This window comes from Ascaphus truei, chromosome 4 (genome assembly GCF_040206685.1).
Source record: "Ascaphus truei isolate aAscTru1 chromosome 4, aAscTru1.hap1, whole genome shotgun sequence".
Classification (NCBI taxonomy): Eukaryota; Metazoa; Chordata; class Amphibia; order Anura; family Ascaphidae; genus Ascaphus; species Ascaphus truei.
This window is the reverse complement of record NC_134486.1, coordinates 355,489,840-355,516,048: the sequence shown is the minus strand read 5'-3', so window position 1 is coordinate 355,516,048 and position 26,209 is coordinate 355,489,840. Positions and strand designations below refer to the sequence as shown.

Sequence of the window (26,209 nt, the reverse complement as noted above, 5' to 3'; positions counted from 1 at the left end):
GCCTATATTCATATCATGTCCTTAAATATGTATTATTTTATACCACAGATGTTCCATCTCCATCTCACGTGTTTTTCTCACATTTCACTAATCAAACTGCCAACTAATACACAAAATGGCAGTATGTAGCATCTTAAAGTGTAACATTGAAAGTGTGGAGATGTTTGGAGATTAATCTTTAATCATGGATGCTCTCTGAATATCTGGACTACTACTCTGATTTCTTCAAACAGGTATGACTGGGGTGATTTCCATCTAACAATTGAAGGAACTTTAATCAAATGAACATCTAACGGGTATGAGCTGAATAGACAGATCCCTCCCTTAATTGTTAGACAAGTGAATGTGTTCAAGTATAGAAGGCAGGCTCTTTTGACTGTGAGCCATATGGCTGTGTGTAACATCTTCAAGTGTAACACTGAAAGTGTGGAGATAATTTTGGAGATTAATTTGGAGGTGAAGACTGGAGGAAGATCTTGACTCTGCACAACAACAACTCTGCACCTGTGAGAACTTGATTTTCTAAATGCTCTGATTCTTTGTACTCTTCCTATCCTCCAATACCTGTCTCTCCTCCTGCATCTCACAATGCCCTCCCTATTGCTTTTCTGTTTACTGTTTCCTCACTCCTTTGTGAACATCTCTGTTCTCTCTAACTTCCCCACTCTCCACTGCACCATTATTTATACACCTCTCTCCCAACAACTTCTTTACCGCTCAATAAAAAACACCCACACAAATCCTCTATTCACACCATCTATCTACTCCTTCCTGCTGCTGGGGATCTCCCCTAAGCCTGAACCCAGACATACATACCTGAACTCACCTATGCATCCCTGCCATCTCTTCCTCTGTAAATGGTGTTAACCTTCTGATCTAATACTCACTAACCTTAAAACTCACCCCACAAGTTAAGCATCCCAACAGCCTGAACTCATGGTTACTATCCCACAATCGGCAACTCCTACCACCCATTCTGGCCAAGAACTGCTATACACAGCACTTATTCCCTCACCTGCTGTCTCTGTAAGTCTCCCATCAAACATCTTAGATTGTAAACTCTTTTGGGGCAGGGATTTCCTTTCCTGTTGTCTGATTTTACTGCACTTACTGTATTATTATAATTCCCTGTACTGTATTCTTTGTGAAGTGCTGAGTACACTTTTGGTGCTATATAAATAAAGACATACAATATAATACAATACAAAATGGAGTCTAGCAAGAGCAAGACAAAATGGAATGTGACATTTTCTACAGTGAGGTCTTTTTTTTACTTTGGGTGAGGGGACATCAATAATATTACCATTTCTTCTTTTTCGTACAACAATGTCTTTTTTTTTATGTCCAATAAAAACATGCTTTTATTATGACAAGTGTGCCCAGTGCTTTCCTCTGCTATGCCAGGATTCTGTTTTGATCGTTTGGTGTCTAATTGTGCTTTGTTTTTAACAATCAATTGCCCACAGTCATGCCCAGTGTGAAGGAGAGCAAATAAAATCCTGATATTACCAATATCCATCATTGTCATATCCTTCATTCCCTCTAGATTGTAAACAGGGGCTTCATTACCTACTGTATTTGTATCTGTGCATGTTTGTCCTAATTTTTATGTAACTGTTTATGTAATGATTAAATCTCTGTAACCCCATTGTACAACGCTGTGTAATATGTTGGCGATTTACAAATAAAGGATAATAATAGCATTGGTGTAGGAGTGTGGCTATTTCTGTGGCTACATTGTGGTAACCTAAAGCCATAGTTGCTAGTGTGACATGGAACCTAAACTGAAGTTACGTTTAATAATGTAAAAATTAAGTTTGGAAGATGTTACATATGAGAATTTAAATTAAAAAGAAATATTTCTTGTGTTATGCAAACTGGACAGATGATTACAGTGAAAAAATATAAATACCAGAAGATACAAGTAACATATTGTCATAAACATTTTAACCAACTTGTTATATTTTACTTTGCTTTTTACATGGACAACAGATACAACATTTGTCTTTTGAGTAATGGGCGTCTTCAATTTTCTTGCCTTTCTTATTGTTGATATATCTTTGGTTCTGCTTCCTCGTTAATTTTTACGTCTAACACAGCTGCGTCTGGTTTATTTTCTACTTTCTCTTGGTTCTTATTATTAAAATTCCTTCTAATATGTGAAGGCTCAATATGTTGTCCCCCATTTTTGTTACATGGGGATTGGACATCTTCAGTAAAATATAAAACCCTTTCTTCTTGGTCATAAACTTTCGGTATGTCATCCTGTTAAAAACATGTTCCCATATTATTACATTTAGGAGCAAAACCATTCCAATACTCTTTGATTCACCTAAAGGCTACTAAACATTAAATACCCAAACATTGTTTTCGAAGCATAGAAAACTATGCAAAATGAATGAAAAAGGAGGAATTGCTTGCAGAAAAATAAGTGCTGGGTTTCTTTATTCATTTGAGGAGGTTTGCAAACTGAAGTGACGTGAGTGGAGTACACAGAAAATGGTATGCACAGGATCAAATTAAACATGTTAGTAGAAAAATATATAAGAAACAATTTAATAGAAAGTGTAACCACATTTTATTTGGTGGGGCATTAAAGTATACTATCAAGCACTTCATAAATACATGGCAGTGAGAAATTGTGAAAGTAATGAGGGCAGCAAGTAGGAAATTACAATAGTTAAGGCAGAGATTAGAGTTTTAAGGGGAAATAAACTGTAGCAATGGATCTTTGCTGACACAATTGTTCAATTTTTGCACTCTTTTGTGTCATATGTAAAAAACTTGTTTGCCAAGCTTCTTACATTTCCCGAAAATTTTGCCATGGTGGAGTTGATACTGTACAACTATATATTGAAGCTTCTTTACCTTGGGATAAAGCATCTCCTGAAAATTAACATGTTGAAATATATAATAAAGATGATTATCGCTATAGAGCACTCTAAAGTAATAGGTAACTTTGCATATTTATATTGTGCACTGCATGTGACACCAACACAAATTCTGGAAGACTGTTCTACACTGGCGACACACTTTATCGCAGTGCGGCCAGATCCGCAAGCCGGGAGATTTCCCGGCTTGCTAGTGGCCGCCCCTCGGCGTGCCGCGCGTCATAGACGCGCGGTCACGCGTCATCGGGAGCCTGCGCCCCCTGCACGCGTGTCCAAGGGCTCCCCGAGGGAGCCCTGGTGTCCCGCGATCGCGGGACAGCGGCAGGGGGTTCCGGGGGACCCGGCGGACCCGGCAGCGGTAGGGAGAGCGCCCCGATCGGAGGGCGCTCTTCCGCTGCTTCGGCGCGCGCCCGTCACACTCGGGCGCGCGCCAGGCTACTGCTGCGGCACAGAACGGGCAAATGCTCGAATAAACTGTGCCGCAGCAGTATATGCTTATATATGTATAACTGTTTGGGTACTTGTAACAGAACTTTTCCCCTGTCTAAAAGGCTTCCAAAATAAAGTCTGCCTTTAGCTGATCAGTCCAGCAGGGAGCTGGTTAATTCCAGTAGGAGTTAATGGACCAGTCTCCACCTACTGTAGCACATTAAGCAGGTTTAAAAGCCTGTTGCACAGAATGCAGGGGATCTCTAGCGCAGGGAGAGTCTGTGTCGCCAGAGAGATCCTAGGGGAGGAGAGACTCTCTGTTCCAAGGAACAGGTCCCTGGAACCCACCACAGGGAACCCCCACAGACACCATCACAGACCCTGGACTAACGTGGAGCGCACCCTGCCTACAGGTACCTCTTTTTGGACTTGTGTCAAAAGGTTGCTAAGAGGCACAGCCTTCCAGTCCTCAGATAGGGACTGCTGAATGTTAGTCAGTCCCCTACATGGGGTTAGGCCTGTTTTTTGTTTTTGGCTTTAATTTTGTTTGGCTAAGATGAAGCGGTTTTCTATTTAAAGCTGCTGGCTAATAAAGCCTACGTTTATTTCTCCTAAAACTTTTCTGGTGTTTGACCCTCTGTGCACATCTTCCACAGTACTTTTTTTTATTTTTTCTTATTTTATAATATTTCTTACTAATGCCCTGTTATCACTTTAGCTTTGGTCCTTTTTCATTGTTCGGTCTAATTTATGCCGGATTCTGTCAATTCCTTATACAAACTCATTTAGGGCAACATTTATATGTGGTGACAAGCACTGTGACACCTCACTCCCTATTCTCTTGAGGTGTCATAGGGCATCAGAAAGTGTCTTATGACTTTAGCATTGTTTAGGAATTAAAGCAAACAAATAAAACCTTAACAAAATGTTCCTGTAAATCTTTCTCTGTGAAGAAGATTAAGGGGTTAATTCTATACAGGCATACCCCGGTTAAAGGACACTCACTTTAAGTACACTCGCGAGTAAGGACATATCGCCCGATAGGCAAACGTCAGCTCACGCATGCGCCTGTCAGCACGTCCTGAACAGCAATACCGGCTTCCTACCTGTACCGAAGCTGTGCGCAAGCGGGGAGACTATAGAGCCTGTTACAAATGCGTTATTTACATCTGTTTTGCACATATATGACGATTACAGTACATGCATCAATAAGTGGGGAAAAAAGGTAGTGCTTCACTTTAAGTACATATTCGCTTTACATACATGCTCTGGACCCATTGCGTACGTTAATGCGGGGTATTCCTGTATATTCTAGAAGTAGCCGTTCAGTCTGTGTTCGACTGAAAATCCCTGTTGGAAATACTTCAGATTATATACAATTACCCTCTTAATCCTCTTCAAAGAGGAGAATTTACGGTAACATTTTGTTAAGGCTTTATTTCTTTGCTTTAGTTCCTGGTGTCTAGTGAGCACCAAGACACACAAACACCCTTGTTAGAAATTTACTGTTCTAGGAGTGTCTGTACGATGATTTAATTGATCCTCGCTCAGGTCTCTCATCGCTCATGAAAAATACCTTTAAATGATTCATTCATTCAATCCATATGATCTTAAATTAGTGGGCTACTCATTTTAGAGCAAAAAAAACCCTTTTTGGAGCCCTCGATTTTAAGAAATAATCACACCCATTGCTGCCATAATTTTTGGGAACAGTTAAATGATGTGCAGTGTTCTCCCTATTTATTGGCAAAGAAATAATAATGTTGGCAGCGGTTATTTTTTCTCTCATTGCTAGGTGCAATGGTACAGTAGCAAATACTGTATATGCAGGACAAGGACGCTGTGGGGGTAATACAATTTAAGGTCCCGTCCCCTGCAAGAAATGTAGTTGCTCATCTTAATCATCATTCCAAACTGATCAATGGGTGCGCAAATGAATAGCTAATCTCTTCATTCAGAAAAAAAGGTTTCCATAAATTACAGCAGCAATGAAGTTAACATCTGATTTTGAGTGTGAAGCTTAATTCTGCTGTTCAGGAACTGAACATACAGTATGCAGCTCATACATAATATACAAACCTTTGCTTTGAGGGTCTCTTTTCTCTGCCGTTCTACTTTCTTGCTCTGTGTTTCTTTCTTTTCAGCTTTCCTTTCACTAAGAGCCCACGTTTTTTTGGAATATGCGTCTATCTGTTAAAAACATGTTCCCATCATATTACATTTAGGAAAAAAAAAAAACATCTCAATACTCTTTCGTTCACGTAAAGGTTACTGAACAACATTGTGGTTTTTTTCCAACTTGCATTTTATTGTACGTTTTACAACAAACTAGTAGAATACAAAACTCCAAAAAGGGAGAAAAGGATTTACAAACAAAATGTGCTTTTAAAAACATGGTAGATACAGTGCCTACTTATAAGTGAAATAATAAAAATAATAATAAAATATTATTTTTTTTAAAAAGCACAACAAAAACAAAATAATAATAATGTAGCCCCCTCTTGGTTGGCAATGTATTGTAAGATGGTTAATTGATAGAAAGGGATAATCTGTGTGGGATCACCAGGTTCTGCCCCTCCCATTGTGCCATGTTCCCAGGGATGTCATTATGGGGTGTATGTGGGTATAAATAGCAGCACCCTGATTCTAGAAGCAGTTCTTCAGAGATCTAAGTGAAGTTATCATGTATGCCCTGTAAATAGGTTTATGTTTCGTTAGTCTGGAGCTAGCTACTGTACTGTATGGCATTTCACCTTATATTATTTTGGAGTTTAGCAACGTGCCCCTTTTCTTAAGTAATACCCTGTAAGGAGGATCAGGAAGTTCATGTATACGGAGGATGTACAGTATGCAGTGTATTCCTCAAAGGGTTTCTAATTCAACAACCTGAATAAATATGTCGGATCAGCCCAATTTGAAGGAACTGAATTCAGACAGGATACTTCTCTCCGCTGCTGGTATCAAGATAAGTAGTCTGTTTAGACCCGGGACCGTCAACAGGATGAACCCTCAAACAATCATCTGGATATGTGTTTTGTATGCGTTGTAAGCTTGCGAGGAGTAGGATATAGATCCAATGTGGTCTTTCTCCCTCCTAATAGAGATAAAAGAGCTTGAAGGGGTTTTGTGTTTTGTAAACCTATTCTCAGCTGTTTCAGCTTTTGGAGGTTAGTGGCTCCTCCTTCCCAGGTTTTAAGCCCGCCCCTCCCCACTTCCCAAGTTAGTAGGTCCTTTCATTCTACTGGATATAGATCCAATGTGGTCTTTCTCCCTCCTAATAGAGGTAAATGAGAATTTTAATCCTAATAGAGGTATATTAGTATTTTATCTGGTAGTGTTAGGACTTGCGAACAGGGTCTGCCTTGTCGTGGCTCACAAGCTTACAACGCTTTGGCCAAAGGGTTAAACTAAATTACCCTTTTTCAAGAGAATATATAAGTATTTTACTGTGTATTTTTGTCATGTTGAATGTAGTTTTGAGCTTCTCTGTCGTTCTTTGCTATTTCACACCTGTTAGCAGAATAGACATGGGCCACCATCTTATTTTTGTATCTACCCAGTTGTTCGATTGGTTTGTACAATAGGGCCGACCAAGGATCCAGGGGGAAGGTAACTACAGTTCCCTTCTACCATATTATGTGTAGCCTCCCACAGTCTAGTCATTTTTGGGCATTGCCACCACATATGAAGAAAGGAACTTCGCTGGTCACATCCCCTTCTGCATAGGGTGAAGAAATGTTAAATAAAATTGACACTTTAAGGGGGTAATGTACCATTTGTGTAGCATTTTGAATTCATTTTCTTTAATTAATACGAATATAGAGCACTTTGCTACTCCCTTAAAAATATCCCCCCAATCCTACTGATCTAGATTCACTCCTAGTTTCCCCTCCCATGTAACATAAACTTGGGTTTTGTAGGGGAAGACATTTCCGACAGTATATAGTACACAACATTGTAGACATTAAACTTCCCTGGCCTTCATTACTAAGACACAGATCTTCGAATAGTGTACATTTGTCATAAGGTGCCTTTGTTCTGATGAAATCCCATAACTCTTGTAAAAGGGTAATTGGTCATGCCTTGATGTGGCTCGCAGGCTTATACGCTTTGGCCAAAGGGTTAACTAAATGACCCCTTTTCAATAGATATATATATTTCACTGTGTAATTTTTGTCACATTGGATGTTGCTCTGGACTTCTTTGTTTATTGTTATATACATTTAGCAATGCCCAGAAGCACTCCTTTTGACACACACACACACACACACACACACACACACACACACACACACACACACACACACTATATATATATATATATATATATATATATATATATATATATATATATATATATATATATATATATAATATACCCATATACTGTATATATATATATATATATATATATATATATATATATATATATATATATATATATAATATACCCATATACTGTATATATATATATATATATATATATATATATATATATATATATATATATTGTGGTAAATTTGGGGGGTTTCTAAGAGCTTGCTGGGTATCTGTCTGAGATCCCATAACTGTAGGAATTTAAGAAAAGAAACAAGGTACAAATTCCCGTGTCAGTGCTACAGAAATGTTAATGGAACAAAATCTCGACTTCCAGTAGATCCATCAATAAACGATAATAATCACTGGTATACATTTTTCAGATACTTTCTTGGTTGACTACGTATATGAAGAGTTCCTCGAGTGTGTCACCCCGTCCATGTAGGGAATCTGGTCAAATTGATCAGCATTTGTGAGTATTCCATGGGGTTCAGGATCTCCGTGATCACCACATCACTGGTAACCCTGGTGCTCTTGTGACTCTAAGGGAGATAACTGTAGTGCTATATTGCAAGCGTGACACAATGTGCTCATGTGCTACCCAATATCATTAGAGAGGATACTCACGACCTTTGATTTAGGTATCCGTGGTATGCTCCCTGCCATCTGTCAAGTATAGCAAAGTTATTCTAAAAATTGGAGAAAAAGTGGTGCACAGCAAAAGAAAAAAGGGCTAGATGGCACAAAATAAAAGAATGAATTAGGCACATGCTGTGTGGATTATATAGTATATGCAAGTGACAATGCTAGGTAAAAACCATCTCTAAACCCTCTCATTGAAGCCTTTGCTGTGTGTATTATATACTGTAGTATATGCAAGTGACAATGCTAGGTAAAAACCATATTTGAATGCTGTTTTCTGTCTATCCCTAATCAAATTAAGTGTTTCCACCTAGGCAGGGAACACCCTGTGTAGAAAACCATCTGTTTGAATGTGCCTCAGATGTGCTAATTAAGCAGATAGAACCACACTGTCAGGTGACTTTTTAGGCCTATATAACGCCAGATAGAACAGCCTTATACTGCCTGCAGCCCATATTCAAAGTGGCCCATTATAAGTGGCAGGACTACTGACAACTCAAGTTTAAAAGGAAGTGGCCCATTATATGTGGCAGGACTATTGAACAACTCAAGTTTAAAAGGAAGTGGCCCATTATAAGTGGCAGGACTACTGAACAACTCAAGTTTAAAAGGAAGTGGCCCATTATAAGTGGCAGGACTACTGAACAACTCAAGTTTAAAAGGAAGTTCAAAAGAAATGAGGAAGAAGTGAACACCCCAACTGGCCCTGATTCCTGCATTTGAACTACACTGGAAAGGAGGATATCATCTATACCAGACTGCATAATTACTGCTGTGATGCTACCTTTACCATTTATATTTGCTGTGACTTCACTTCTTATCAAATTATGCACTTCTTTTTACCAGCCTCTGTATGTCTCTAACTCTATTCATATATCTCCATCTCTCCTTCCTTCCCCACTTCTCAGTTCACATGAACTCCTTTCTTACCTGCGTCCTCTGACACCCCGGCACTAAAAAACACCCTTACAAATCATCCTCACACATCCTCTTTCTTTCCATGCTTCTCCTCCTTGCTTCTGGGGATATCTCTCCCAATCCTGGTCCCTGCCTTATTTCTACATGCGTTCGTCCTCGCCTGCCAATTGCAACCTCTACTCCTTCTGGTGTCAACCCCTCCAACCTCATACCCATCCCCTGCCACCCTCCTTCCTCTCTCCTTTTCTCATGTGCCCTTTGGAATGCTCGCTCCCTTTCTAACAAGTTCCTCTCTGTACATGACTTCTTTTTCTCTCACTCTCTGCTCCTATTTGCTATAACTGAAACTTGGCTCACTCAGGCTGACACTGCTCTGGAAGCTGCCCTCTCCTATGGTGGCCTTTCCTTCTCCCACACTCCACGCACTGATGGCAGGGGTGGAGGCGTGGGGCTCCTGCTCTCCTCTCTCTGCCGTTACCGAACCCTTCCTATTCCTCCATCTCTTGCTTTTCCCTCCTTTGAGGCTCACACTGTCCAGATCTTCTCTCCTCTCCCTGTCCATGTGGCGGTCATCTATCGCCCACCTACCTCTACTCATCCCCCTTCTGCCTTTCTCTCTCACTTTGAATCCTGGCTCTGTTTCTTTCTCTCCTCAGACTCCCCTGTTCTTCTCCTTGGGGACTTCAACTGCCACATTGATGACCCCTCTCTCCCTTGGGCTTCCCGCTTTCTTTCTCTAACCTCTTCTTTTGGCCTTCAACAGTGGACTGCAGCCAGCACCCACAAGGATGGCCACTACTTACTGTAGACCTGGTTTTCACTAAAAACTTCTCTCTCTCTCCGAATTCTCAATTTCCCCTTTTCCTCTCTCTGACCATCACCTCATCTCATTCTCTCTATCTCGCTTCTCCCCTTCTCCACCTCCATCTACTCCCCGGTTCTGCAGAAACCTGCGCTCTATTCACTTGCCTGACTTTGAGTCCACTTGACGCTCCTCCCTCTCCTCTCTCAGCTCTGCTACAGACCCTGACAACCTGGTCAGGAACTACAACTCTGCCTTGTCCTCCTCTCTTGATCTACATGACCCGCTTTCTCTCTGCCGCACTCGCCCTTCTAACCCTAGACCCTGGCTAAATTCCCACACGCGCATGCTGTGTTCCTTCACTCGTTCCTCTGAACGCCTCTGGAGGAAGTCTCACATTCTCGCAGACTTCCTTCACTACAAGTTTATGCTATGCTGTTTCAACTCTGACCTCTCGCAAGCTAAACAAGCCTACTTTTCTGCACTAATCAACATGCACAAGTCTAACCCACGCCGACTGTTCTCTGTCTTTTGATAGTCTACTCAAACCACCCTCAGCTGCCTCTCCTTCCTCCATCTCCGCTCAGGACTTTGCTGACTATTTTAAGGAAAAGGTGGAATCCATACGGCAGAACATCCCCTCTGTTTCTTCCTCCCATCCTACACCTCTTCCTAACTCTCCTCCTGTCTTCCTTGACTCTTTTTCCACTGTCTCAGAGGAGGATGTGTCGCTGTTGATCGCCTCTTCTCCCTCTACCACTTGCCCTCTCGACCCCATTCCCTCCCATCTCCTAAAACCTCTTGCTCCTACTATAATCCCTACGCTCACACACATTTTTAACTCCTCCCTCTGCTCTGGAACCTTTCCATCCTCCTTCAAACATGCAACAGTCATACCATTACTCAAAAACAGCAAGCTTGATCCTACCTGTCTTTCTAACTATCGACCTGTCTCCCTCCTGCCTTTTGCCTCTAAACTCCTTGAACGTCTTGTATTCTCTCGCTTGCTCCATTTTCTCAACACCTATTCTCTCCTAGACCCTCTACAATCTGGCTTCCGCACTGCTCACTCCACGGAAACAGCCCTCACTAAAATAACTGACGACCTCCATGCTGCCAAAGACAGAGGTCATTACACTCTGCTCATATTACTCGACCTCTCTGCAGCATTTGACACCGTGGACCACCCTCTTCTCCTTCATATTCTCCATACTCTTGGTATTCGGAATAAAGCTCTATCCTGGATCTCATCCTACCTCTCCCATCAAACTTTCAGTGTCTCTTTTGCTAGCATCTCCTCCTCCTCTATTGATCTCTCTGTGGGGGTACCCCAGGGCTCTGTCCTGGGACCTATTCTCTTTTCTCTGTACACACTCTCTCTAGGTGACCTAATAACATCTTTTGGGTTTAAATATCACCTCTATGCTGACGACACACAAATATGCTTTTCAACACCCGACCAAAGTTTCTGAATGTCTCTCTGCTAAATCATCCTGGATGGCCCTCCGTCGCCTTAAACTCAACATGGCTAAAACAGAGCTCCTCATACTTCCTCCCAAACCTGGCCCTACTACCTCCTTCCACATTACTGTTGGAACTACGATCATTCACCCAGTAGCCCAAGCACGCTGCCTAGGGATCACACTCGACTCCCCTCTCACATTCGCCCCTCACATTCAAAACATTTCTAAATCTTGTTGCTTTTTCCTCCGAAATATAACAAAGATACGCCCTTTCCTCTGTTGCTTGACTGCTAAAACTCTGACTCAGGCCCTCATTCTCTCCCGTCTTGATTACTGTAACCTCCTGCTGTCCGGCCTTCCTGCCTCTCATCTGTCTCCCCTACAATCTATCCTAAATGCTGCTGCCAGAATCACTCTACTCTTTCCTAGATCTGTCTCAGCATCTCCCCTCATGAAATCCCTCTCCTGGCTTCCGATCAAATCCCGCATCTCACACTCCATTCTTCTCCTCACTTTTAAAGCTTTACACTCTTCTGCCCCTCCTTACATCTCAGCCCTAATTTCTCGCTATGCACCATCCCGACTCTTGCGTTCTGCTCAAGGATGTCTTCTTTCTACCCCCTTTGTATCTAAAGACCTCTCCCGCCTTAAACCTTTTTCACTGACTGCCCCACACCTCTGGAATGCCCTTCCCCTCAGTATCCAACTAGCACCCTCTCTATCCACCTTTAAGACCCACCTTAAGACACACTTGCTTAAAGAAGCATATGAATAGCACTGTAGATATTCTGAACACATGATACATATAGCTTGGCCCCCTGCAGACACACTTAACAGAACTTTCTCCTACTGTCTCTGTACGTTCTCCCTACCTACCAATTAGACTGTAAGCACCTCGGGGCAGGGACTCCTCTTCCTTAATGTTACTTTAATGTCTAAAGCACTTATTCCCATGATCTGTTATTTATATTATCTGTTATTTATTTGATTACCACATGTATTACTACTGTGAAGCGCTATGTACATTAATGGCGCTATATAAATAAAGACATACAATACAATACAATACATGGAAACAATAAAAGTACAAAGGGTGGAAAAAAGACCTCTTAAGTGTTTGGCACAAAGATGAACTTTATCAAAAAGTCTTTGATTAAGCGCATGTTTGAGCGAAACGTGTAACGGGTCTTTTTTCTGCCCTCTACTTTTATTGTTGCCATGTACCTAATAAATACATTTTTGTTTTTGCCATCTAGCCCTTTTTTCTTATGATGTGCACTGCCTTTTTTCCATTTTTTGGATTTACTTTGCTGCAGAAATTTAAGGAAGGTAGAATTTTGAAACCCTAATTTTCTAGCCATAATATTAAAGCTTTCAAATCTGTTGTTCCCCTCTAATAAGTTGTGCACTCTGGCTATCCTTCCCTTACTGTATCTGGCTACTCAAAAGCTTCAGGCAACATCACAACGGGGAAAGCTGGATTATCAAACAAATGTAGCCACCGGGAATTTAAGTTGCTAAGCTTGTGTTTAGTTTTAGCTCACTCCCAATGTTCCAGAGAGTGAGTGATGACCAACAGAGGTACTAGTAATTTAGGTCTATGTTACTTAGGGAACCACAGCATCATATCTAAGATGGATTGTGACAGAACTGTGGATTCAATTTCCGCCCCATTTTTTTTTAAAGTTTTTTTTTTTTTGTGCCAATGGATCAATTGGCTATTGCGAGCTGGCTTATAATATAGAAGTAATTGTGATAAGGCTAGTCCTCCACTCAGTGCAGTTGGTTATCCATAACCTCGAGAGCCCGCTCGCATAGGGGACACGAGGTCAGCGGTTCGAGGGCCAGCTGACCGTCCCCTCCCCCTCCTGTCAAAGGAGCACTCTGGCAGGGAGTGCCTTTACCCCATTAGGTTTTCTGTATAAATAAATGGCCGCGGCCATTTTACCTCCAGTTCCCGTTTCTTGTCTTTATTTGTACGTTACATGTGGGTACAAGGCGGGGGAGAGAGGGGAACCGCCTGGAACCTCCCTGGTCATGTGATACCTTGACCATTCATCCACATCTCCTTTCAAGATTTTCAGCATTGCAGGGTAATTGGCTAAGTATACAGTTTCCTGTGCATTGCTGACAAACTCCAAGATACCTTATAGACTGAGGATCCACTTGAAAAATGTTTCATTTGTGAATGTGGAATATTTATGTTAAGGGCCTTCAACTTATTATTCATTTTAAAACTTAGTAAAGTACTACAGAGATGACCAAACCGCTCAGCCTTAATAATACAGTAAACGGTATATATTCAAATGTAAATACAAAGGTGCAAAAGGGAAATAGTACTATATATACACAGGTTGTGAACCCCCAAAGGGTCACCAATAAAGATATTTTGGATCCGATATGATCCACAAGGATAAAAAAAAATATATTTCTGACCAGCACATTCAGCTGTTTCAATTAAGTCCAAAGATGCTGATAGGCTGCATATGTAAGATATGTAAGATATCCATTTGTACATAGAAGATGGAAGTGGGCGTATGAAAACAGATGTGTAAACGTACATTTTAATTAGCCAAACACATTGATGAGGGTCCCATCCTTCTAGGGGCTATAGAAAGAAAGTTATGGGGTACTTTTATATTATGTTATTAAAAAGAACTATTTATTCTCCCAAAGCTATAAAATGTATCTAGAGATTGATGAGGGGGAGTTAAGGACCTGCCCAATAAGGTGGGCTTATTCTTTTCCAACTGCAAGGGTTTTAGGATTAAAAAAAACATGTATTTCAAGATACTAAATTAGAATTCAACAGAGGAATGTTGAATGCCAACAAGATATGTGAATTCTCATATTCCAATTTCCACAAACTCTTAGAGGAATCTGATATTGTTATGTGGTAAAGTATTTAGATTTTATGTTTTGACCCTGTTTATTTTATTATACTGTATGTTTGATGTAACATTCATTTTTCTGTAACCAAGTACTGCACTACTACTACCAAGTCCTGTTTTTAGGCCCTAATTGAACTTTGCATGCTTTACAGAGTAATTTCATTTTCAGATACATTTTGGTTTTATGTGTGTTAATCATATTTTTCCTAGTAAAGAGGACACCTAGAGCTAAAATCGTTAAATTATCCTTGGTGGTGGCAGTGAGTTGAAGTTATAGTTTGACGGCTTGAGGAGATACATTACTAATTTTAGGGGTCCTGCGGGGAGATTAGTGAGACACCTGTATAGCTGTGTTTATTAACCCTTGTCACATACATAAGTCATGGGCTCACAGGTGTGGCATTTGTGACATAAGCTTAATTCTGCTGCTCAAAAATTGAACATAGAGAAGGTCATAGATAAGAAACAAACCTTTACGTTGGGGACCTCTTTTCTCTGCTCTTCAACTTTCTCTCTCTGTGCTTCTTTCTTTTCTGATTCCTTTTTACCACGATCCAGCCTTTTTTGGGAATATGGGGACTGGATATTTTCATTAAAATATAACGCCTTTTTTCCTTCGTCATAAACCTCTAGTGCGTCGTCACCCTGTTAAAAACATTTTCCCATCATATTACATTTAGAAATAAAACCATTTCAATACTCTTTCATTCACGTAAAGGTACATGACATATCCAAACATTGTTTTAGAAGCGTACACAACCATGCAAAATGAATTAAAAAGGAGCATTTGCATTTTTTTTATAGTACAAAAATTAGTGCAGGGTTTTTTTATTTGAGGAGGCTTGTAAACTGCCGTGATGTGAGTGCAGAACACATAAAATGGTATGTGAAGGATCATATTAAACCTGTCCATACAAAAATATAAAATTGTAATTTAATACAAAGTGTAACCAATTTTTATGGGGGGTCATTTAAGTATATTATCAAGCACTTGACAAATACAATGCAGTGAAAGATTTTGAAAGTACGGAGGGACGCTGGTAGAAAATTACAATAGAGATTAGCGTTTTAAAGGTAGTCTGACAGGGCCTTAATCCCTCTCTAAAATGGCTCCAATTAGATCTGACTGAGTCCAGTAGGTAGCTGGTTAATTGCAGTTACAGACAATTAGCCAATCTCCACCAAGCTCATCAGTAAGTAGAAAAGCCTCCTGCGTAAACTGCACAGCGTTGTTTTGTGCACAGAAGGACTGTGCTGCCGGCAAGATACCAAGGAACAAGCCCCTCCATTCCAGTACACAGCGGTCACTGGAACCCACCAGAGGGTGCAGCCCCAGACACCAACCCAGACCCAGATTTACCTCTTTGGACTTTGGGTCAACGGCTGGTAAGAGGCGTGGCCTCCTAACCCTCAGATAGGGACTGGGAGAGAAAGTTAGCCCCTACAGGGGGATAGGCTATTTTTTTTAAGTGAAACTTCTTTGCACGCATCTACCTCACGAGAATTTCCCTTTCAGTAAATGGACTTTATGGTGACGGAAGTGACATTACTGCTGGCAGAAGAGGCCATCAGCAAAGTCAGTGTTGCCAGCTGGAGGAAGGCAGCATTAGATCCATGGTGGGGAGAGGGAAGAGGAGGAGAGAGGGGACACACACAATCAACTTGGGTGCCATGTCTCCGTAACTCCGCTGGAGGGGGGGGGGAGAAATGGGGGGCTACTCTGGATCTCTGCGCACCTCTTCGCATGAGCGCCACAAGCCTCAGTGCATGCACAAGAGAGGCTGGGCCGAGGGGAGGAGATGGGGAATATCGGGCAGAGAGAAAAAGGAGACCCTGCTACAAGCCTGTGGTAAGAAGAAGGGAGGGACTGAGCCGCGTCCCCCGAGATCCCGGTGCTGAAATACTGCTGCAGCAGCTTTTATTTTAAAACTTCTCAGGGGGGTAGCGGTTGCATTTTCTAAATTCCACGCACTTCACCGCATTCATGCCGCATGCATGCCGCAGTCGCGCCGCCCAGGGCTGATCCGCAGATGATCTGTTTAATTATAATGGTTCGGATTTAATTGGGGGAAATTCTTCGCGTATCCGCCAGGTGGCAGATATTCATGAATTGTAATAAATTCTAATGTGCTACAGTAATGTATATACTTGCAGGTGTTTAAAAAAAACCACAGTGGTCCATTGTGAATTGCCCTTGGTACTGAAGAAGTTACAATACTGTATCAATTTAGGTGTTTTATAATAAAAACTAAATGCACAGTGTCTTTTTTACATAACTGTACTGGATTTCTCCTGTCCTGCAATGAGTACACCACCGCCGTAGTCCGTGTGCAAAAAGCCCGACATAACGTACGCTTATTTAATATGGTCCGCAATTAATGCAGCAGATGATAATATTGCCACAGTTGGTCAAATTTATCAATATTTTATCGAAAATTATGACTTTTACAAATTTTCACCAGATGCTCGTGTGTGTGGAAGTTTGCAATAAGGAAAAAGTTATGTATTGATCCGTGTTTTTTTTCCGTATAGCTCCTACACACAGAGTTAGAGGAGGGTATTGGTGTGTTGCGCCAGATTTTTCCAGTATCTTTGATCATGGAGACTTCAAAAGGCGAAAGGTCATGCTAAAACCAACTAAGATTCGTCAGTCCCAGGCCAGGAATCGAACAGCGCCAGCGCCGCCACCAGCTTACAGTAACGGTCTGACTGTCAGTGAAAACCTGGTGACCGGCACCCCTTGCTATCTGTCCCCGCCTGGATACCTGCAGCCGGAGCAAGATTTCACGTACAGATATCAGCAAGCTTGCATGTACCAAAAAGATTTCCAGGTCCATCAGCTCTCAACTACATGTGTAGCAGGCCCGCTGTCACCTGTCAACTATGTGTATAATCAAAACTACGGGACTGGCAGTGGCTCGGCGCCAACCGATTGGCAAAGTCAATAGTGAGGGTACAGTACAGCTGCCGTATTTTATTCTGTTTTTAAAATATCAATACATTATGCGCAGTCAAGCGATTAGTTACTGCAGATCGGTCCGTTCTCCTGTAATCAATCGCTTTGCTTATGGATATTTACTTCTCTTATTTTATTCACAATTCGAGAAAATGTACCGTACAGTAGTCCAGCAATATCATTGGCTTAGCAGTTTCTACAGTAGATACTGAACAATTGGTGGACAGCTAGGCGCATGCGCGTACTGTATGTCTCATTGGAACCTTGTTGAAATGCATATGCGTGTCATCACATTTAGGCGCATGCGTGTATGTGAACAAAAGACGCCCCCGAGAAAATTATTGTGGGGATTGACTGAGGGGACTGAAAAATATTCGACTTTGTTTTATTTTTTTGTACTTTATTTTTATTTTTCCTCAGAAAATAAACTTTCATCAAGCGGAGAACGGCAAATGGAGGGATTTTTCGATGGATAAAATCGCTTTTAGTAACGTTGTAAAAATCCAAGTACTGGAGGCAACAATTTAGTGACAGTGCCATTTTTATTGATTAGGATAGAATAACTGTGAGCTTTATAGAAAACTTTAAAAAGTATGCTGCTGTTTTCATATACAATACTTTTTTACATACTGTATAAGAAACACGAAAAATAAAAAATTATAATCTTTAATTCTATACAGTATGTATTTATTCTACAGTATACAGTACAGAACATTGTTGACACAATGAAACAATTTAAAAGAATCAACATTTTTTTCTATTTATTTGGAGTACAGTAAAAACATGTATTTATACAGTACAGTCACTTTTGAACATTGTTATAAAAGGTGACACAATGAAACAATTTAAAAGAATCATAATTTTTTCTATTTATTTGGAGTACAGTAAAAACATGTATTTATACAGTCACTTTTGAACATTGTTATAAGTACAGTAAGTAAAAACATTTTACAGTAAAAAAAACTTTTGAACAGACGAACAATCACGCAGCGAATTCGATCCCCATCAGTCTGTCCTTCCAGGGACGAGCCCCTATGTGCCTCAAAATGCAATTTATGGAGTCTCTCACGATTCTACTTTAAATGATCGTTAATTGTAAAATAGCGCCGCAATTCCTCCACAATAGTTCTCCTTAAATTTTCAGGAAGAACCTTTTTGACGCGACTCCCTTCGTAATTCACATTGTGGGTCCACCCGCAGTACACCTCGTAACTTACGTGGTGTTTGAAGATGTACATGGCATATCTCTGGGCGATACCAGCACTTGCAACCCTATATTTCTCCCGGATTTGTTGGGGCAGGTCGCGCAAGCTGATGTCGGACACCGTTTCAATTCAAGCGTGTGTGGGTATGATTCTGGGAGCGGGGGTGCTTCTGGGAGCGGGTGTGCTTGTGGCAGCGGGCGAGGGTAGCTGGTCTGGGAGGATGCTTTCCTCCTGTTCCTCCTGTCTTATTCGCCTTATCTGTGTTGTCATCTCCTGGCGTGGTCTTGACGGGGTTGTCATGTCATACTCGTCAATGGCATACATGTACACATATTCTTCAGACGGAGGGAGTGCGCTTGGTGAAGGAAGGGTGAAGGTCACATCCATGCCATCCTCCTGCTACTGCGTTCTGACATACACGGGCAGGAACTCCAAGCAAACTATGTATCCCCACTATGTCAGTCTCTATCTTCTCCATACACTTATCCATCTTCTCCATCCACCGATCCATATTTAGCATGGTCTCTAAAAGAAGATCGATCTTTACCACCATAGAGTTCTCAGGGATATCGACACTGAACCCATTCAGCATGCGGGCTAACGAGCTGGATCTTGTGCTAGGAGTGCTGTGGACATCTGTGTGGATGGGTGCTGGAGTGGATGAGATAGGGGTTCCCAGGAAAGAAGCACATCGATGGGTGCAGGAGAAGGTGTCCTGGGGGTTCCCTGGAGAGCAGGGTCGTCGATGGGTGGCATCCATTTGTTTTGCGTATTTTCTACATCAGCGAATTTCTTCTTGACATAATAAGGCCCAGGCTTCTTAACCTTTGGAGTCTTCACAAGGTTTTCTTTATTAGCCTTGGCCTTTCGCTTTGGGTTTGGCTCGGAAAAGGCTCCCACCATACGCTTTTTCAGCACGGCAGTCACGGCAGAAGAGAGTGGGTTCCTGCGTCCGTAGAATCGGGGTTGATCCATGGATGCAGATGGAATAAAGCACAATGCAGTATCTGGACAAGAGCAAGTTCAGATACAGATCAGAGTGTGGTGGGCTATGCAATTTGAGTCACCTTTTATACACTGTGTCCTTATTGTGATTGAGGTGCAGGTGTTAAAAGTGGGCGTACTGTAATGAGACTCATTAAAGTATAAATACACCATCCATTTTGTTGATTCACTGCACATTGAATACACATCGAATATACATTCTTGTGCTTGTATTTCTTTCTAAACGCAGCGATGCCGGTTAAAAAGATTTCTAAGGATCTCAGCATGAGAATACAGGATATGTACCAGAGAGGACACCGAATTTCAGATATTCAACGCTGGTTAAGAACTTCTGGCCTCGTTGTACCAGCAGCCACCGTGAGCTATCATGCCCACGGTAAGGCCAGAAATGTCAAGCAGACACCAAGTAAGTAAAGTATATTCAATATGTTTTCTTTACCGTTCAGTACTGTAATAGCACTTTTACTGGTTAAATGGCTTATTGTTTTTAACAGAACCTTTTTCCTAGCGATTATTTGAGAAACTATTTTTTTTATGTTGCACCTCTTTCCTTAATTATCACGCACTTCATTATTACTCATTATGACTCACTCACTCACAACCCCCAATGCAGTACACAGTATACTGTTTACTGTAAACAGTATGACACACACACATAAAGTACCAGTAATATTATATTATAATGTTACAGTAAATACTGTATATATATCTATTATAATTTATATCGCTGTATATTTATGACTATATTATATATATATCTCTATTATAATTTATATCGCTGTATATTTATATAACTATATTTTATATATATATATATATATATATATATATATATATATATATTATAATTTATATAGCTGTATACTGTATTTATATAACTATATTATATATATTATATATATATTATAATTTAAATAGCTGTATATTTATATAACTATATTATATATATTTCGCCATACTCTAGGTCTGAGCCTAAATGATGGAGCATCACAGATGAATATAGCTGCCAGTAATCCAGTACAGTACAGTATGTACTACTTGTGGCCTACTGTAACTAATTGTTGTTTTTCCTTTACACTGAGGGACAACTCTTCTGGTTGACCAAATAAGTGAAGAGAATGATGAGAGAAGTGCCACAAGGGTCAAGGACGCTCTAGAGACAAATCACAATATAACCGCATCTGAGAGCAGAATCAAGAAGATGAGACGCAGAATAGGATGGAAATATGGACGTGTGAGGTTAGTACTGGACAAAACAGTAGGTAAAAGTGTGGTTTACGTAACAATACAGTACCTATAAAATCATTCCTTGTCATTACAGAGCGTACCCTATGATACGGGACGTGAACAAGATCAAAAGAGTGGATCAGGCACGGGCATGGATCGAAAGTGGCGAGACTTTTCTGGATTGCATCTTTACTGACAAGTCAACTGTATCGCTTGAGAGATTTGCCACCTAGGCGTTCCACAAAAAAGGAAGCATATCTCTGAAGCCGCGTCCAAAACACCCCGTGAAGCTGCATGTGTGGGGTGCCATCTCTAGGCGTGGACCAGGATGCATCGTCATCTTTGGCGGTAAAATAATGCACAAAGTCACATGCTGTAGCCTTATGCACTGTACTGTACTAGTGTGCAGTATTTTGAGCACTTTTCTTTTCTTGTTACAGGAATCATGAATAAAGTATTTTTTCAAGAGAAAATAGTGCCCGAGATTGTGGAATACTGTACATCACATGTGAATTCCCAGATGGTCACCGGTTCTTCCAGGACAATGATCCGAAAAACGCCGCGTCTACTGTGCATATGCTTGCCAGCGGTATCAACTGGGTTAAGACGCCGCGGAGTAAGTACGGTAACCATTTCTCTTTTTTTTTTTTACACCATTTACTGTGTATCTCTTTAACTAATTCTTCTTCTTTTCCCCCTCCAATGACAGATCGCCAGACTTCAATCCTATCAAAATGGTATGGCATCAGCTGAAGGATCATATCCGAAAAGTGGTGAAACCCTCAAAAAAGGATGAATTGGCGGATGGCATACTGAGTTTTTGGAACAATGTACTTACCGTCGAAAGATGTAATAAATATATTGACCATAATGCGACTGTGTTGCCCATTGTGATAGAGCGTAATGGGTATGCATCAGGAATGTAGTAAGGTACAGTACAGTACTGTAGTATGGTAAGTACAGGTACACCAAGTATGATACAGATAAGTATGGCACAGATTGTTTTGCAGTTTACAAGTGTTTAACTGCACTAATTTTTTCTTTTCTTTTCAGAGAGAGCTGCACTACAAATCTTGTTACAAAGTACTGTACAGTAGTTATGCAGTAGTTATAATGTAATATAGAGTTCCAGTATACAGTAGTTTGCCAGTAGTAACTGCATAGTCCAATATGTAGTAGTGATACTGTACACTATGGGGGGTGGCAATCATGTGTAAAATTAGTGAACTGTGTGTATAGTGTATCAACAGTCATAATTTACACAAAACCCACCCTCTCTCAATGAACTACAGAATGCAAAGCGGCCATGACGAAGAAGATAAAGACTGATAATTTGTATTACTGTTTTTATTATTATACATGTGTATTATTTGTGATTATTTCTATTTTTCATTCTTCCATGATTATCCATTTTCATGGTGTCAATGTCAGATAGCTGCTAAAGTGATGACTGGTGCTATCGTTACAAAGAAGATAAAGATAGAATTGGTATTAGAAAGATAAAATTTGTATTATTCATGATTATTTGTATTTTTCATCCTGATAAAATAAAAATTCTTTAAATTCACGATCATTGAAACACCCCCACACCGCCAAAGAAAAAGAAAGAATGGCAAAAATTGGTAACTTATCAAAAACATGATTCAGATTATATCTCTTTCTTTTTCTTTGAACTTTAATTAAATTCACTTTGAATGTGTGGGGGGGATTCTTCAAGAACGAGTTGGGTTTGTGTGTGAAGTGGTTAGGGGTGGGCTAGACTAGTTGCCAAGAAGGAAGAGCTTATCAGATTAACATATTAAATTCAGGAATGTGTGGATAAACATTTCTATTTATGTTGTAAGGCCCTTAAACTTGAAATGCTCTTGGTACCAGTATGTGCGTGGATGAGTAATTCGAGAAGGGATTATCACATGTGCGCATGCGTTACCGTAAACAAAGCTTCAAAGATTTTAATGAATGGCTTCGGGGTTGGGGGGTGGTTGGAGGAGTCATTCTCGCCAATACAAATAAATACAAATGAATGGTTTGGGAGAGTTGTCGATAAGAAGTAGAAATACTTTAGCTTTGTGTGTGCGGGGGGGAGGGGTAGGGGATGGGGAGAGCACTGTATGCTGGATTATCAGTTCAAAGAAATATTTTCAACAGGTCATCATAATGTTTTGAACTCCACACAACCCCAAATAAAAATCACAGTATGCCACCCACCTCATAAAGTACGTACAGTACATGACTAGTGTAGAATTAAAAAGCTACAGTAGTGATTGATTCTCAGAATAGCAAGAGTTGTTATATAGGCACATGTCGAGAAAAGATTTTTTTTTTTTTCCAGACTTTAAATTCTAATTGAATGGGAAGTCATACATGCATGCACATAAATAATCAACAAGGTTCCAATGAGACATACACGCATGCGCAGAAATGTAATGACAGGCTCTGGAAGATTACAGCCAGAAAGCCACCCATTACAAAAGAATGGTGTGGGAGAGGTGCAGATAAGAAGTAGAAATACTTTAGCCTTGTGTGTGTGCGGGGGCGAGGGGGAGAGCGCTGTATGATGGATTATCAGTTCAAAGAAATATTTCAACAGGTCATCATACTGTTTAATGCGCAGAAATGTGATACTGTAACACGCCTATGCATTTCAACAATGTTTCAATGAGACATACACGCATGCGCATAAAATAAAAACAGTATGAAAAGAAGAGCAAGCCTAGCAAAAGTATTGATTAAGAAATAATACATATAGAAATGTGATGACATGCATACAGTATCTGCATGAGCGGGATAATCTGGGATAAAAATATTTTATATTCGGAAGAAGGTGCAACGTTATATTTTTGTAATACTGTACTTCTTTTCCCTTTAGAATCCTGTATACAGTACAGTACTGTATGTGTCCTCATATTTTTTATGTGTATGGCTAAGCAGCAGTATACTACTGTATACATACTACTGTATACATACTACTGTATACAACAGTATACAGAAATGTACAGCTGTAGGTTGAATTGCTATTAGACAACAGCTAGCGATCGCCTACTTGAGTTTCTATACGGTATTGCAGACAATGCTAAAATACCAATCGCAAACATATCGAAATATCGAAACACCGATGGAAAAAAAAAAGTCAATTTCAAAACGGTTGGAAAACAGAGCACGTCTGGCCGCGGTTATCAGAGCAGCTCGTCTTCGGCCGCTTTAGAATTATTTATTTTATTTATAAAAATGTTTCCAAGTATGTCCTGGGCACAGAGTTATAAAAAATACATGGTTACATTAAAGAACAGGGGTTATACAGTCAAATCACGGACAGATAAAAGTTTGAAAAATGGGTTCAGGGGATAAAAGGCTTGTGAGTTTTAGATTGGAAAAGAGCAGCTTTAACATTACTTTTACATCACCAGACACCAGCCCCACACAAAGGGCATCATCTCCAGAATTTATCAAAGCCTATCCTCTATCAAGAGCAATCAAACCCCCGATAAATATATGGTATCCTGGGAAAAAGATCTTAACGTCTGTATAGATCTTGATACCTGGAAACACCCAGGAGTTCTTAAGGAGTTCAGTTCATTAATAGCCAAACCATTACATTTAATATTAAATGACTCCATTTCCACAGGCTCAGTACCACAAGATTGACATAAAGCAGATGTGGTGCCTATATTTAAAAAGGAAGCTAGATCACAACTGGGAAATTACAGACCTGTAAGCCTGACTTCAATAGTGGGGTAGCTACAGTACTTGAAGGTTTAATACGGGATAAAATTCAGGAATACCTACAGTAATGGAAAACAAAATTATTAGTAATAGTCAGTATGGATTTATGAAGGCTAGATCATGCCAAACTAACCTTATTTGTTTATTTGAGGAGGCAAGTAGGAATTTTAGACCAGGGTAATGCAGTTGATGTGGCCTACTTAGATTTTGCAAACGCTTTTGATACAGTTCCTCACAAAAGGTTGTGTACAAAATAAAGCAAATTGGACTCAGTAAAAATATATGCACCTGGAATGAAAACTGGTTGAAGGATAGACAACAGAGGCCCCTGCTTTTAAACTTGTTTTATTAATGACCTTTAGGTTGGCAGAGAGAGCAAAGTCTCAATCTTTACTGCTGACACTAAATTGTGTAAGGTAGTAGAATCAGAGCAGGATGTAATTTCTCTCCAGCAGGACTTGGAGAGACTGGAAACTTGGGCAGGTAAATGGCAGATGAGGTTTAATACAGATACATGTAAAGTTATGCATTTGGGATATGGAATAAACAGGCGACTTACAAATTAAATGGGGATAAATGAGGGGAATCATTGATGGAGAAGGATTTAGGAGTGCTTGTAGACAGCAGGCTTAGCAATAGTGCCCAAAGTGATGCAGTAGCTGCAAAGGCAAACAAGACCTTATCTTGCATTAAACGGGCAGTGGATGGAAGGGAAGTAAACATAATTATTCCCCTTTACAAAGCATTAGTAAGACCACACCTTGAATACGCAGTAAAATTATGGGCACCACTCCTTAGAAAATAAATTATGGAATTAGAGATAGTGCAGAGAAGAGCCACCAGATTAATGAAGGCGATGGACAATCTAACTTATGAGGAGAGGCTAGCTAAATTAGATTTATTACATTTCTATTAGAAAATAGGCATCTACTGTATGAGGGGATATGATAACAATATACATGTACAAATATATTCGGGGCAGTACGTGGAGCTTTCAAAAGAACAATTCATCCCAGGGGCAGTACATGTGGAAAATTCTTTACCTCACCCTGATTTGAATCTATCAATTTAACCCCATCTGAAACTTATATCTAATTAACAACTTCTTGGTATGTCTGTCTGATTTGAATAGACAAATCCTCCCTTAATTATTGTAACGATGTTCGTCTCAAGCAGGAAACGGACACACAGGGCTGAGGTAGGAATATGAAAGAACCGACCTTAGCCGAGGGACAGAGTCCTGATAGAGTAGTGAGTCGTAAGCCGAAGGTCAGGGCTGGCAGCAGAGTTGCGTAGTCGGTGAGAATGCAGAGGTCGAGTCAGGCGGAAGACAGGGGGGGTCGAAGTACGGAGCCGGGTCTGGTAACGAGGAAGACAAAAGGTAAGTTGCATGTACTCCGCATTAACTGAAACTTTGGTAGGCAACATCCTGCTTACAGGGCTGTCCTTTTAAAGGAAGCTGCCAGGAGCAAAAATGAAGGATCCTGCCCCAGAGGGCGAGCTAGAGCAAAAGCCTGGTCTGGACTCAGAAGACCCGGAACGGATTTTGCAAAACCTCATAATTAGGAATCTGCTTAGAGTATTTTAGTGATTCTATCTTGGCTGTGCCATATGTCTGTGTAACATCTTAAGTGTCACATATAAAGTGTCTGTGGAGTTAATTTTGGAGTTAGAATTGGAGGTGAAGAGTACAAGAAATGGACTCAGCACTTCAAACAAAACTCTGCAACTGTGAGAACT

The 26,209-nt window shown here is 40.5% G+C and overlaps 1 protein-coding gene across 1 annotated transcript in view; it reads right to left on the bottom strand.

Moving 5' to 3' along the window:
* Window positions 1-1,795: 1,795 nt before the first annotated feature.
* Window positions 1,796-26,209, bottom strand: part of DCDC2C (doublecortin domain containing 2C) — a 289,074-nt gene continuing 264,660 nt past the window's right edge. Inside the window, exons 10-12 of the mRNA XM_075595053.1 lie at window positions 14,825-14,998; window positions 5,400-5,510; window positions 1,796-2,265 (exon numbers count right to left, since the gene is read on the bottom strand). Of these exons, the coding sequence (XP_075451168.1) occupies window positions 2,044-2,265; window positions 5,400-5,510; window positions 14,825-14,998 (507 nt within the window). The 3' untranslated portion in view covers window positions 1,796-2,043. The remainder of the gene's footprint in view (window positions 2,266-5,399; window positions 5,511-14,824; window positions 14,999-26,209) is intronic.